The 13,911-nt window shown below is 43.1% G+C and overlaps 1 protein-coding gene across 7 annotated transcripts in view; it reads right to left on the reverse strand.

The window, feature by feature from the left end:
• Positions 1-277: 277 nt before the first annotated feature.
• The window catches only part of KDM5B (lysine demethylase 5B), a 145,167-nt gene continuing 131,533 nt past the window's right edge, over positions 278-13,911 (reverse strand). For all 7 annotated transcript variants that reach the window (XM_075909915.2, XM_075909916.2, XM_075909913.2 and 4 more), the window contains 4 exons: positions 11,011-11,122; positions 5,655-5,809; positions 4,802-5,128; positions 278-1,146 (listed from right to left, as the gene is read on the reverse strand). In XM_075909915.2, the coding sequence (XP_075766030.1) occupies positions 1,015-1,146; positions 4,802-5,128; positions 5,655-5,809; positions 11,011-11,122 (726 nt within the window). In that variant the 3' untranslated portion in view covers positions 278-1,014. The remainder of the gene's footprint in view (positions 1,147-4,801; positions 5,129-5,654; positions 5,810-11,010; positions 11,123-13,911) is intronic.

Below are 13,911 nucleotides of genomic sequence, written 5' to 3' on the forward strand. Positions count from 1 at the left end.
ACACAGCAATGAACGTCATTGAAGGGACAGCATCCGAATGCTCTTTCCCAGAATGCCATCAAATTCTGAATTAAACATTAAGTATGGTTGGGATAACTTCTCCAAGAGCAACCAAGCACATCTAGATATTAGGTGCTATAAAATGACAAGAAGGGAGGATTTTAAAGCTACAGGATGAACTTATGCACACTGTGGACCAGTGCTCATTAATATCATGATGAAAATAGTACAAGATAGCTACACAAAATACCTAAGTGACAGTCAAATGGACACGAGCTCTCTAAAAACACCACCATTTAATTTTATAACATAACCAGGGGTTTATTCCACAATAGAAACAGCAACATTTGATACACGCTACCCAAAAAAAGGAGAGAGCCAAAATACAGCAGTGGCAATTGCTTTACAGAGCTCGTTTGGTCTTCTACATGGCTAGTCCATCAGTGACACTAGGACCTAAACATTTGCTTTCTGTACATCAACCAATGCTAAAAGCACCAACACGTTGTTCAGAATTGTAATTCCAGTCACTGCAATCAGAATTTATTGCTCAGATAAATAAACCTAGTCTACAAAAAAAAATACAAAGTGAAAAAAACTATAAAGTTTCAAAAGAGTTAAACAGAGTAAACAGCTATATCCTCAAAAGAGGATTTATTAGAATTCATGGTGCAGGTTTTTTGCACCTAAACCAAGTTGAATTACATATGCTGGTATATCCTAGAGAGAGGTAATTTAATGCTGTACAATAAAAGGTGCATGTTTCAAATGCTTTCCAAATTGGAGGAAACCCCTACTAAACAGTCAGCATTTCAAACCTCAACAACCAAGAACAGCTCAAGGGAAAAATACAAAAAAGTGTCAAAAATTGTTTGAGTTCTGAAAAATGATCCCATGAGGATAGAATTAGCACCATTTGGAGTCTGGCTGTTAAACCAGCCCCTGTGACTTTATGGAAAAACTCTGATAACCTTCCTTAAAGGAGTCCTGACTGATTTCTGGCAAGTTGTCCTTTCAATATTGAGAGTCCTTTCCAGTACAGCTGATGCAGATGTAATCTTCCTTCTCTGCCATCTCTGGAGAGATGCCCACACACACCTGATGGAACCACTGGTTGCAGCTGCCATCACACTGGACCCAATCCACCTAATTGCAAAGAGCAGAGAGATTAATGTTCAAAGAAAGGCAGCAGAAAGTGCAAACCTCCTCTGCTAAGTTATTTTCAAGCTCTTAGCAATCTATTTGCACCAGCTAATACGCTACTCCAAAGGACTGGCTTTGTGACTGCTAGGGGCTCAGTCAGCTTGCACTGGGATCAGTTTCACAAGTACACCTAATTGAAGATGTTTGGTAACAAGCAGTGTCCTCCTACCCTACCACTCAGACACAAGTTAACACTTTTAGGAGAGGGCTTGAATTTGGGGAAGGGGGTGTTTTTTGAAGTTTTTCTCCTGTTACTGTGCACAACCCTCACAAACAGCAGGGGAGCTAACACACATGCACCAGGGGGCATGAATATACAACTCAAGTCCCTACTGTGCATCTACAATCCCGGGACAGCGCATGTAATTTGCCTGTTACCATATGGTGTGTCTGTGCTCAATGAATGTGATAGCAAAATTCATTTTCCCTTGGGTTCCTGGTACTCTCCCAGACAGTGAGAAGGCAGTGGGGGTGGAATACTATTTACCGTTAAATTCAGGGATTGCAGCCCATGCCCAGTGTTGGAATAGTGCCAAATTGGTGTAACCATACCAAATAAAGCAAATGTGGCCTTAACTTAAATATGGCCAAATATTTGGGAGCAGATCTTCTTTAAGCAGAAGTAAACTGAAGTAAACTTGAGTCCAATTAGCAAGGATTGCAAACTAAACTGCGTGTACCATCAATACTGGAATAACTGATCAGTAAATCTGGGCAGATGCAAAAGTAAATATCATATGAGTAAAGTTCCAGCGTGGAGCACAAGCTAACTTGGTCATCATAACCTAACAGCAAAAGGCCACACATAAGTCAAAGTAAATAGCTGGTAATTATATAAAAGTAGGGTGAGTTTGGGTACCACACCTCATAGTCCCTACCTAATATACTAATAAGGTAAAAATTAGTAATAATACGACCACTGGGCAGGGTTTTAAAACATGTGACTCCTTTGGGGAAAAAGTATAAAAATCAAGGCATCTAAATTACTGAAAGTTGCAGTTCCATTAATTTGAGCCCCTAAAAAAGTTGCTCTGCTGTGAGAATTATGGGATTTTCAAGGCAACCAAGGCCTTGCTTCAGAGGAACAGAAACCCAGGTGAGAAGGGAACAAATGAAAAAAGGAGCTGTCTAGAGGTTGGTAACCACTTTCCCTGCTGGCAAACAGGCATTGTGTGGGGCCAGCACAAGAACTGCCTGTGTATGTTTGTAAAAAAGAGGCTCATTAAAGGAAAGGTCCAGTTTTTCATGTATTACTATGTCTAACATAAAAGTTAAACTCTTAATGGAACCTGCCTACTGCTGGTAGGATTCCTTCTCAACAAATCTGCCACGCAGGCATGGGTACATTCTCTGGTTTGACCTTTATTGCGGACAGCAAAGAGTAACCTGCTCTGCTCGGAGCCATTACAAATCCAGAAGGAACACGTGAGGAGGATAAAGAAAGGGGCAGGAACAGGCCGCAAGCCCCCACACTGTCCAACAGTTAGTAGCAGAAAATGGTTCTGTTGGGTACTGGCATTGGAACGAGGGTTTGGTAGGAAATTTGGTAACTGGAGCCAGGGTGGTTGTCCACTCACTAGTTTGGGCTCATTTTTACTGGTTGATCATGTAGGGCCACCATGAGACACAATATGAATGAGAGGGACATATGCTGATGATCAGGATTGTACTGGCCTCTCTCAGAGTCAATGATGTTTCACAAATGCAGGCAGGGAAGGGTTATAGAACGGGACAAAGAGGGAAACCCCAAAGTTCCCGGGTATAGCTGCGGAATGTCTGTTAAGATGCACTTTTTAAAACCCTTTTTTTGATCCATGTCTGGCTAATGCAGTCACTACTATGGATGTTAAAATGCATTTATTTAGGTAAATGTGTAACTGAAGAATTCAGTGATTACACATTTACACATGGGGGGAGGCAGCTCCCCATGTATGCCAGCTCCTGCCTGTTCCCCTTCCCTGTGCTGCTGCCTTTGTATCAGGGTGGGGGGGGGGGGGGGAAGGGGCTGGAGGAAGGCAGCTCCTTGGGAGCCCGTGTTAGCAGGGAGTCAGTTTAAAAGCCAGCTTCCTGCAAGCAATGGCTCCCACCTGCTCCCCCATGCCACCACTGATACTTCTATCTGGCTCAGTGGAGACTCTCCTGGAATCTCCTCCACTCTCCTGCCAAGTTCTGTGCAGGAGTTTGAAAAAACAGGAAGATATGATTCCAGTGACTGCTTAACTCTCTGCTCTGACTGTGGGAAGAGGGAACATCTTGGTTCCAAAGGCACTGTGGGGAAGCTGTACTGGTAATGCCCCGAGAGTGACTGAGAATGGGTGCATACTCCAGAAAAGCAAGAGACAGGGATGATGTCATTCAGGGAGTTAGGCAGTAGCTTCTGCATCTTTATGCCCTTGAACACTTTTAAAAATCTGGCCTAAATTACCAGAAGGAGGAGTTCTCTATCACGGTTAGTATCAGAAGCTGATGATGTCTTAGGTTGTAGCTAGTCAGTGTGGCCTCCTGCTGACTCAGAGAGGGAATCGCTCCATAAGACTCCTTGGTGAGCGGGGCCAGAGCCACCCAGCCCCACCCACAGGAAACCCCAAAGGTGTGGCCTTTGTAAAGTGCTGCTCCAGCTGCAGTCAGGTCTGAGCTCGATTGGTGCTACTGGGCACCTGACACCAGCCACATGCCCTGAATAAGGGTCTGGGCCTATAGACAGCACTTATACTGCAAACAGGCCTGGGCCTTAGAAGTGAAACCATTTCTAGACTACTTGCTGCTCTGCCCTGGTCAAGAGCTTAGCATCTCAGACTGTGGCTCAACCTGCCACCTGAGCCTCTGAACAGTTAGGGGCCTAGTGTAGTAAATCAATGTGGCTTCCCACTGACCCGGATGTTTACATGGCTGCTCATAGAATCATACCAATGTAACTAAATTGGGTTAGAAACTGATGCCCATTTCAAATCCCTTCATGAAAATAGCAGAATCCCTAGAAAATAAAGTGATCCAAGGCTCTGAGGGGGCAGTACCCAAGAAATTGGTATGACTTGCGTTTTTGGACTCTGTACCTTGGAAAAGGGATTTTTTTCGCTATGCCTGAACCATCCACCCAGTGGGGAAAGTGAGTCATGGGCCCGACTTGACAATGGGCAGGCCAGCTACACTCATAATATGATTAATATCGATTTACAAGCCAAACTGTATTAAATTGGCAAATATTTTTAAACTAATTATTCCTAGAGGCAGAATATGCCAGCTCAGAGAGGAGAGAACTCACCAGCTAATGGGAAAGAGATGCAGCAACAATCAGGTATCAAATGGCCTGCTTTAGATCTGCTCTTGTCTAGCTGAAAGAAGAGCTGTTGGAGACACTGGGAGAAGATCTAAAGAGTTCCAATAGTTGCCAGATACTTAAAAAAAATGCTTGTAAGGAAAAGACTAAAGCAAGGCATCTCTCTGAATGACTTCCTCAGGTTTTCCAGCTGCTCCGTGTCTGAAACAGCTCTTGTTGTCTTTGTCAGTAATGTTGGTCTAATATAAGCAGTAAGGAGCAGTTGTAAAGTCACCTGATCCCTGCATTCAGTGCCCCACAGCAGGCTTCCCATTCACTGACCTCATCTCCTTCAGGCTGAAGACAGTTCACAGCAGGACAGATTGCATCTTCATCGTCTGAATCCTCCTGCTCAGAGAATGACATATCCAAAGGAAGCAAGTAGCTTTCACTGGAGCGCTGTGTCTCAAAGAGCCGCTCTCGCTCTCTCTCCAGTTTGCTATTGGTGAGATCTTTGGAGGAATTCAGTTTCAATTTCTTCTTTTTGGGTGTTCTCAGTTTTTTTACTCTTGCTCTCTTCTCACCACAGAAACCCTCTCTTTCAAAGCGCCTTTTTAATTTTCTTTCCACATAACTAACTCCATCTCTCTTCCCCCGGCAGGACTCGTTCTAATGGAAAGGACATAAAGCAAAATCTTAAGGATGCTAATCCATTATTCATTGACCTGTCTTCCCCTCCAATGTATCACCCATCCCTTTCAACACTAAAAGGATGTGCACCGCCTATGGCACACAAAACACACTCAACCTGCAGCTATTCTTGAGGGTTTAAAATGGGTCAAATCAAGAATTGGGATGAACCAGTGACTCTCTCCATTCTCTCTCTCCTCTAAAGCATCTTTATAAGTTTCCACTTTCCAAGGAAAAGCCTCCTCTTCCCCACTGGACTCATTAGTATCTTGTTAATATTAGAATCAAAATGGTCATAATTAGGCCAAATGACCAGCAAATGCAGTTTCAGGATACAGAAGTGCATCTCAAATAATACTGACAAACTCCTGCAGAGAGTTGCACAAAGTTCCCAAATCCTCTTGAGGATACATGCACCCTTGTGAAGTTTACGGAGTCCAACCGGAACCTCTCTGCTTGGAAAGCAGCCCAAACAGAGGGATCTGTGTTGTTGCCAGATACCTGCCTTTTCACTTGTTGGTCCTATTGCTGACCTCTGTTCTGAATGCAGAACAGGGCTCTGCTTTGTGAATAAGATCTGGTAGAGCTCTTGTATTTCAGGCAGTGAAACCTGTAGCAAATGGGCTTCCATCATCAGCTCATCCAGCTCTGTGCTAATGACTACAACAACAAAACAAAGATTGTAATTTTCTATCATCAAGACTTTTGATTCAGAGATTTACAACATTCTTTCCCAGTAATACATACAAATCAATAAAATGGATTTTTTTCTACTTCATTATCTCTGAGAAAATCTGGTCAGATATTCCACATTTCATCTCTAATTAGAATATGACTAAAGGAGATGAAGGCCTGTGCAGTAATTTGTGGGCAGCTATATGGTGGCAGAGTCTTGTATTGGAATAGCGCCTGGGTCACCATCATAAAAACGACGGAGTGTCTGGGTTGTGATTCTATCTGTACGTTTTTATCAGATGACAGGCTTAGACACAAGCATCTCCTCACCAATTTGAAGCAACTGAGGGAGAGAGTTAAATAATGGTCCCTTGAATTAAGGGAGAAAGATTTTTCAGACTGACAAAGGGAAAAGGTGAATCAGATTTAAAAAAAAAAAAAAAAAAAAAACACGGAGCACATCCTCAGTAAAGCCAAGGATAGGAGAGGGAAGTTAGTAATACTTTTGTAAATCTATAAATGAAACTAAAGGCTGATACCTGAAACTGTTTCTCACTGAACAGTTGTGGTTAAACTTTAACACCAGTCTTTTGCATTGAGCTTTTAAGGCAGTATTGGAGCATAACTCAAAATGTTTAAACATATTAACATTTTTGTACAGAGAGTCCGTGCATACCCATACTATCCATACCCCACTGGAGTTTTAGAGAGTTACCTTGTTTAAATTTATACCATAACATTCTCAAGATACTGGTCTGCCTTGGACTTGAGAAATACACTTACAATCATCACTACAGTCAAGTTCCATATTAACAGCACTAAAAAGTAAAGACCAACTGTAAGACCAGACCTTGGCATCCAAGGCAGTAGATGTCTGGAGAGAAAGGCAAAAAGCAAGAAAAGTGGCTTTTGAGGAAGGTAGAAAGATGCCATTGCTACTAGGCCCTATGCTGACTGGTCTACATTAGGCCATCTATGCTAGGAAACAAATCTGTAAAATAATGGGGAAGTATCATCCAGTATGTAAAAATCTACAGAATCTTAACTTCAATTATACCACTCTCTGCAGAATGGCATGGAGCACTCACTGTCCAGCCCTCCAATTGGGGGAATTTTTGATAATATACCACTGTGGTTGGAAATGGGTTTAATAGGGTATCATTTGAAAGACCTTTCTTCCTTCAATTGTTCTAGGCTTCTTCCATGGATCACTGGTATCAAACATGAAAAGCCCAGAACAATTATGTAGATACATATTTGAGAAAATGTTTAGAAATCAACTTTTTAAAAGTATACTTTAAAACGGGGATGCATTGCTTTACACAATGAGAGAAAACAGATATTTTTGGTAAACCTAGGGAAGTCAACCTGGTCATACAAGACTAAAAACATTTACTTAAAGTCATCATCACTATTGCCTGTGACTAAGGAATCACTGCTAATCATGTAATCACATTCATCCATGCTTCTCTTGCATATCTCCATACAAGGCAGGTTGCTGGCCTAACATTTGCAGTGTAGTTATCATCTGGTCTTTACACAAGATTCTGATTAGCTGAAGGACAGATTCAGAAGCACATTATATTCACATGTAACATATATGATTAGTTCATCTCCAAGACCCTGTTGGAAAGGTAGTTTTGGATGCACTAAATCATCGCAGAGCCATTCCAATGCTTGATAATTGTCCCTCTTGATAATACGTACAACAGCACCCTGTGTTAGTGGCAATTTTTGGAAAACATTCCCCCACATATTTCTGCAGGTGGCATAATGATGGTCTTCAAATGGTATACCAGGCATATGAATAGCTCGAATGCATTTATTTCCTCACAAGTGGCTCTCAGCATTCCAAGAACTTTCAGAGAAAGGAGAATATCTCTGGCAGCTGAATCAAATGCTGTCCAGGATAATTTGATCTATCCAATCAACCTTCCAGTAATGTCACACCCTGAGAGGTCACGGAAACCTGGCACAGCAGCAACTTTTAATAGTCCAAGTAATAGGAACACATCTAAGAGACATACAGCAATTCTGTTCCCCATCAACAAGCACAAGAACAGAATCTTGTGGAAGTCTTGAATAATGCCTTGCAAAGAGCACTAGAACACGTGTGTCTTGGGCAAAAGGATGGAGTTAAAGAGGACCTCTCTCTGCAATACTGATGCCATGCAACATCATTTTAATGTCAGCCTCCTGATAGAAGCTCTGAAGAAACGTCACTGAATAGTGAGAGAAACATGCTTAGTAACATTATGCAATGATGCATTTTTCCTGTAAAGTATACAGGAACTTGTTAACTTGTCCTTCACAAGAGAATGTGACAATAGCTTCTTCATTGTGACACTGAAGATGTTAGTGGAGGATATGATTTTGCATTGGACAAGGGCAATATCATGAAGCCTTTTCTTTCTGGTCATATTTTTAATTAATTTTGTCATAAGTTTAGAATTTTCTCTTTATCCTCATAATAAAGCATTCAGTCAACTCTTGGCAGGTATTAACAGTTTCTGATTTCCTGAGAGCTTGTACCTCAGCCATGCCATCTGATTGCTATGCTGAGAGGCCTCTGCTGCTATAAGGTACAAGTTACATTGTCAGGAAGTGCTGGCTTAGAAAGACCATGTAAGAAATGCATTTGCTTCTACTTTTGATACTGCCACCTTTTGGAGCTTTTAAGGATAAGCCATGTGCTTCATTTTTACAGATAGGATTACTAAAATCCTGTCCACATCCCATAATTCATCTTCAATAAATGCTTTAAAAGCCTTTCTACTAAGCATTTTTCTTCAATCCTATTTAAAGCACATATCAATTTATCAATTCCAGTTGACTCCCACAGTTTGCTGTAAAAAATAAGTATTACTTTCTATTTTTTAAACATACCATATTACACACATTCTTGGTGTAACATTCCATGTGAAAAGCAATGTCATATGAAGGGGCTGTCTTGTGTAAATTTGCCCAGTTATTTTCCATGCAAAAGTGACTTTCAGTTTCTCACTCATCTCATGTGTTGAAACTATGCTTAATGGATGCCTTCCAGATTCCCACAGAAGTAAGGGTATGTCTACACTACCCCGCTAGTTCGAACTAGCGGGGTAATGTAGGCATACCGCACTTGCAAATGAAGCCCGGGATTTGAATTTCCCGGGCTTCATTTGCATAAGCGGGGCACCGCCATTTTTAAAACACCGCTGGTTCGAACCCCGTGCAGCGCGGCTACACGGGGCACGAACTAGGTAGTTTGAACTAGGCTTCCTAGTTCGAACTAGGAAGACTACTTCGAACTACCTACTTCGTGCCCCGTGTAGCCGCGCTGCACGGGGTTCGAACCAGCGGGGTTTTAAAAATGGCGGCGCCCCGCTTATGCAAATGAAGCCCGGGAAATTCAAATCTCTGGCTTCATTTGCAAGTGCGGTATGCCTACATTACCCTCCTAGTTCGAACTAGTGGGGTAGTGTAGACATACCCTAAATGTTTTTGAAACACATGCCTTGGGGCCTGGTATAAGGTGAACCTTGGCCAGAGACAGTGCTTTGTCCCAATATCTTCAACTTCAACTCTAACCTTATCACAGGTAAGATGCCACCAAATATTGTTTTAACCAGATCCTCCATTGTGGTATTCTCCAAAGATTCAGCTACTAGTTGGTATGCTTCATCTTCCCTTTGATGTCTAAAACTATCAAGACCAAACTAAAAACAAGGATTTTATAATAAATTATATTGGGATTGCAACTAATTATGTAATGTAATGTAATGATGTGCGTAACATTTGCATATGGATTCCAGTAGCATTTGGAGGGATGCTGATGTTTTAACTAGTGCCCAACTATGATTCTTTTTATTTAAAAGTTGATAATGAATACCACTCAATCTTCTGTTCTGCTGACTATGGCAAAAGATGACACGTCTGAAGAAGTGGGCTGTGCCCACGAGAGCTCATGATACCATTTACATATTTTGTTAGTCTTAAGTGCTACCAGACTATTTGTCGTTTTTAAATATTGGGCAGGTATGTTCTGGACATTAACTAGCAGCACAGTGCTGTCAGTAGAGAGCCACAACTTAAGTTTGTGAGGACCCTGTGTTAAAACAGAATGAAAAAAATGGATTTTTAAAATTGTAATGAATATATATCTCCTTCAATTCATCTAGGTTTGTCATATCTGGTACCATTGAATTCATGCGAGAAAGTGCTCTCCAACTCCAGCCATTTCTGAAAACTTTGCACAATCAAAATTTCAGTCAACAGAAGGATGTGGCTGTTAGAGCGAGGGGACAACACTGAGACATCCCTTATCCCACTTCCCCCCACCATGCCACAGAAGATGGCACCACTGAAATTATGATTCTGTAGATATTTACCAATAAAATGACACATCCCTTACCTTTCTATTATTAACTTGCCCATGGAATTACTAGGGATGATATCAGTTATTTTAGTAATTGTGTTGCTGCAAGAATCTTTAGTGGTTACATGGTTACTAAAATGCTCCTGCCCCTCATCCCAGGCAGGCACCTGCTACCCTGTGCTGCTGGCTCTGATATAGAGGCAGCAGCCCCTGTCTGGGGGGACCTACAGGTTTCTGGGTCAGAGACTGCTCCAGAGGCCTGAGCTCCTAGTGGACAGAGGTTGCTCTAGCTTCCCACCTGTTCCTGCCCACCCCACCTCCCATGCTGCTGCCTCTAGGTTGGGGGTAGGCAGTTCTGTGAACTGGTGCTTGTGGGGAGCCAGCTTTTAAGCCTTCTGGGAGGCAACAAGAGAGGAGCAGGCTGCTCTGTGGGAACTGGCATGCATGGGGACCCGACTTAAAAGCCAGCTCTCCAAGGACACCAGCTCACACCTCCCTGCCTCCCTTGCTGCCTCTGATACAGAGGCAGTTGGGGTATGTGTGTGTACATGTAATCATCTGGATTAACTAGTAAGCCAGGCTTATCGGTTAATCGTTTAAATGACTATACACTAACATCCCTAGAATTACTCATGCTCCTAGCTTATAAAGTCTGCCTTGGAAAGATGAAGCTCATTGATCTGGCTTCCAGTCCAAACTGGACTTTATGAACAAATCCCTCTGCTCTCCGTGACTTAAAAGCAAAAACTGGAGAATAAGGCAGGATTTTGATTTCTACACTTCAGATATCTCAGTCACACACTGAAAAATTCAAGTGACGCATACAAACCATGAAAGGGAATGCAGTTCTGTCCTGAAGAAAATGGAGAATGTAAATACATGATTCTGTTATCCCAGTCATGAGGCAGAGAAAAAGACTTTGCACCAACTGTCTGAGATACCTAAGGGAAGGGAAAACATTTCATAAACACACCTTTTTGGATGATAAATTGTTAGTTAAATGTCAGACATTGCAACAAAAGTTTCTATTTGAACAAGCATTTTGGCATTTTAATATTGCAACTCATTAATTTGAATCAAATTTCTTGCATCCTCCTGCACCTTAAATGTGGAACTTTATCAAAAGCAATGTTACGGCCGTAGATTTATATGAACAGTATGAATTATGGATTCTCAAGAGACCATATAATGTGGCCTCACTGCATTGAATTAGCTTTTTCTATCACTTTATATATAATCTGTAATGAAACAATGAAAGCAGGTACACTGGAGCCAAGTTATGGTTACCTGGGAATAAAAGACTTCCTTGACTTTGGTGTCTATAAAAATCTGAGTGACGATGTAGCTAATTTCTTTTGCTTCTTAAAAATTAGAAGGGAATTCTTGCGCTGAGATTCTGTACTAGTCATGGGATTAATGGCAAGCAAGGACAGTTGAAAGTGTTACGTTACCATGCACCAAGTGCACAGATTAGGGAAGTAAAAGGGAGTTACTCACCTCATGCAGTAACGAGTGTTCTTCGAGATGTGTGTCCCCGTGGGTGCTCCACTCTAGGTGAAGGGTCACCCTGAGCCACAAATCGGAGCCTTGCAAAACAGTTTCCCCCGTTGAGCCGAGCATGCACAGGAGGCATCTCGAGCCTTTCCCGCCTCCTCCAGTGCGAGGCTCTACCCCCTCCCTTTCAGTTCCTCGTCTCCGCCCAAGTAACTAAGACTTTGAGCAGAGGGAGGAAGGGAGGGTAGTGGAGCACCCACGGGGACACACATCTCGAAGAACACTCGTTACTGCACGAGGTGAGTAACTCCCTTTTCTTCTTCGACTAGTGTCCCCGTGGGTGCTCCACTCTAGGTAACTACAAAGCAGTATTCAATATATGGCTGGAGTCAGTGTTTAGCAGTGGTGGAGAGCACCACTGTAGCAACTGCTGAGTCATCTTTAAGTTGTGGCAGGATAGCATAGTGTTTGGCAAATGTATGGTCTGAAGATCATGTTGCTGCCCGGTAAATGTCTCTTAAGGGCACATTGTTCAAGAAGGCTGTACAAGCACTGTAGCTCGAGTGGAATGTGCTTGTGGTGGGCATTGTAGTAGTTTATTGCCCAAAATGTGACACTGGATTATGCATGTCGATATCCACTTCGAGATTCGTTGTGATGATATGGGTGGTCCTTTGGATTGTTCGGCAATGGAGATAAAAAGATTTACGGATTTACGAAATGTCCAGAGTATGCAAAGCTGGCATCCTTCTGTGAAGTGTGTGGTCTTGGGAAAAAGGTAGGCAGTTCATTGACATGAAATTCTGTACAGACCTTCGGCAAGAATGTCGGGTGGGATCTAAGTATGACCCTGTCCTTCATGAAAACTATGTAAGGGGGTTCTGCCATTAATGCCCCAAGCTCACTCACCCTCCTGACCGAGGTGATAGCTAACAGAAAACAGACTTTCATAAAAAGAAAGGGGAGTGGTACGGTAGCCAGTGGTTCGAAAGGAGGTCTGGTGAGGTGGTCCAAAACAAGATTTAGGTCCCATAAGGAAGGTGGGACTTTGTATGGTGGGTACACATTGTGGAGTCCCTTAAGGAATCTCTTCGTGATAGGTGGTTGAATATGGAGAAGCCATCCACAGAGCTGTGGAATGCTGCAATGGCAGAGAGTAGACTCTTAAAGAAGATGCTGACAATTCTGATGTTTTAAGGTCTAGAATGTAGTCCAGGATGGTATTGAGCGGGGACGCACAGGGTTCTACTTCAGCCCGTTGGCACCAGTGAGAGAATCGCGTCCATTTCTGCAAGTAAGTTTTGCGAGTGGATTGTCTTCTACTATGGAGAAGCCATGCTTGAAGATGCAGGGTGTGGAGCTGTGGGTGCAGTATTCTGCCGTTTTCCTGAGATAGCAGTTCTGCTCTGTGTGGTAGCAGGTGGGTAGGCTGAACCGCTAGTCTGTAGAGGTATGGGTACCAAGTCTGGCAGGACCATGATGGAGCAATCAGGATGACTTAAGGCTTCGTTCTTGCAGATTCTGCGTAGGACTCTTGGGATGAGGGGTATGGGGGGAAGGCGTAGTATAGGGGGGCTGTCCATTTGATTAGGAAGGCATCCCCCAGAGAATGTTTGCCAAGGCGCGCCCGTGAGCAGAATTGGGGGCACTTGGTATTGTGGGTAGAAGCAAAGAGATCTATAGATGGCCATCCCCATTGGTGGAAAATTGAATTCGTGACCTCTGTGTGTAGTTCCCACTCATGGTCCAAAGTGAAGTTGCGACTGAGGGAATCCGCTCTGGTGTTGTTCACCCCGGGCAGGTAGGACTTGGTTGCGAATGCATGAGTTCCACAGGCAGATAGCTTCCGCGCAGAAGGAGTGGGAGTGGGCTCTGCCCTGTCTGTTTATGTAGAACATTGTGCAGATGTTGTCCGTTAGGATGCAGACTGTATGATTGGCGATGTCGGAGTGCACAGGCATTCCTTACTGCCCTTAACTCAAGGAGGTTGATGTGTAGTAGCGTCTATCTTGGGGACCACCTGCCCTGCACTTCGTGACCGTCCATACATGCCCCCCAGCTGAGCAGGGAAGCGTCCGTGGTAATCTGAATAGTGGGTTCGGTTTGTTGGAATGGAGCACCCACCAGGAGATTGTTCGGTATTGTCTACCATCATAGGATGTCAGAACGTTTGGTGGAATGGTAACCCTCTTGTTTCAAAGATGTCGTGACGGGATATAAACGGTTGCTAACCAGA

Source organism: Pelodiscus sinensis, chromosome 27 (genome assembly GCF_052426305.1).
Source record: "Pelodiscus sinensis isolate ZL-2025 chromosome 27, ASM5242630v1, whole genome shotgun sequence".
Classification (NCBI taxonomy): domain Eukaryota; kingdom Metazoa; phylum Chordata; order Testudines; family Trionychidae; genus Pelodiscus; species Pelodiscus sinensis.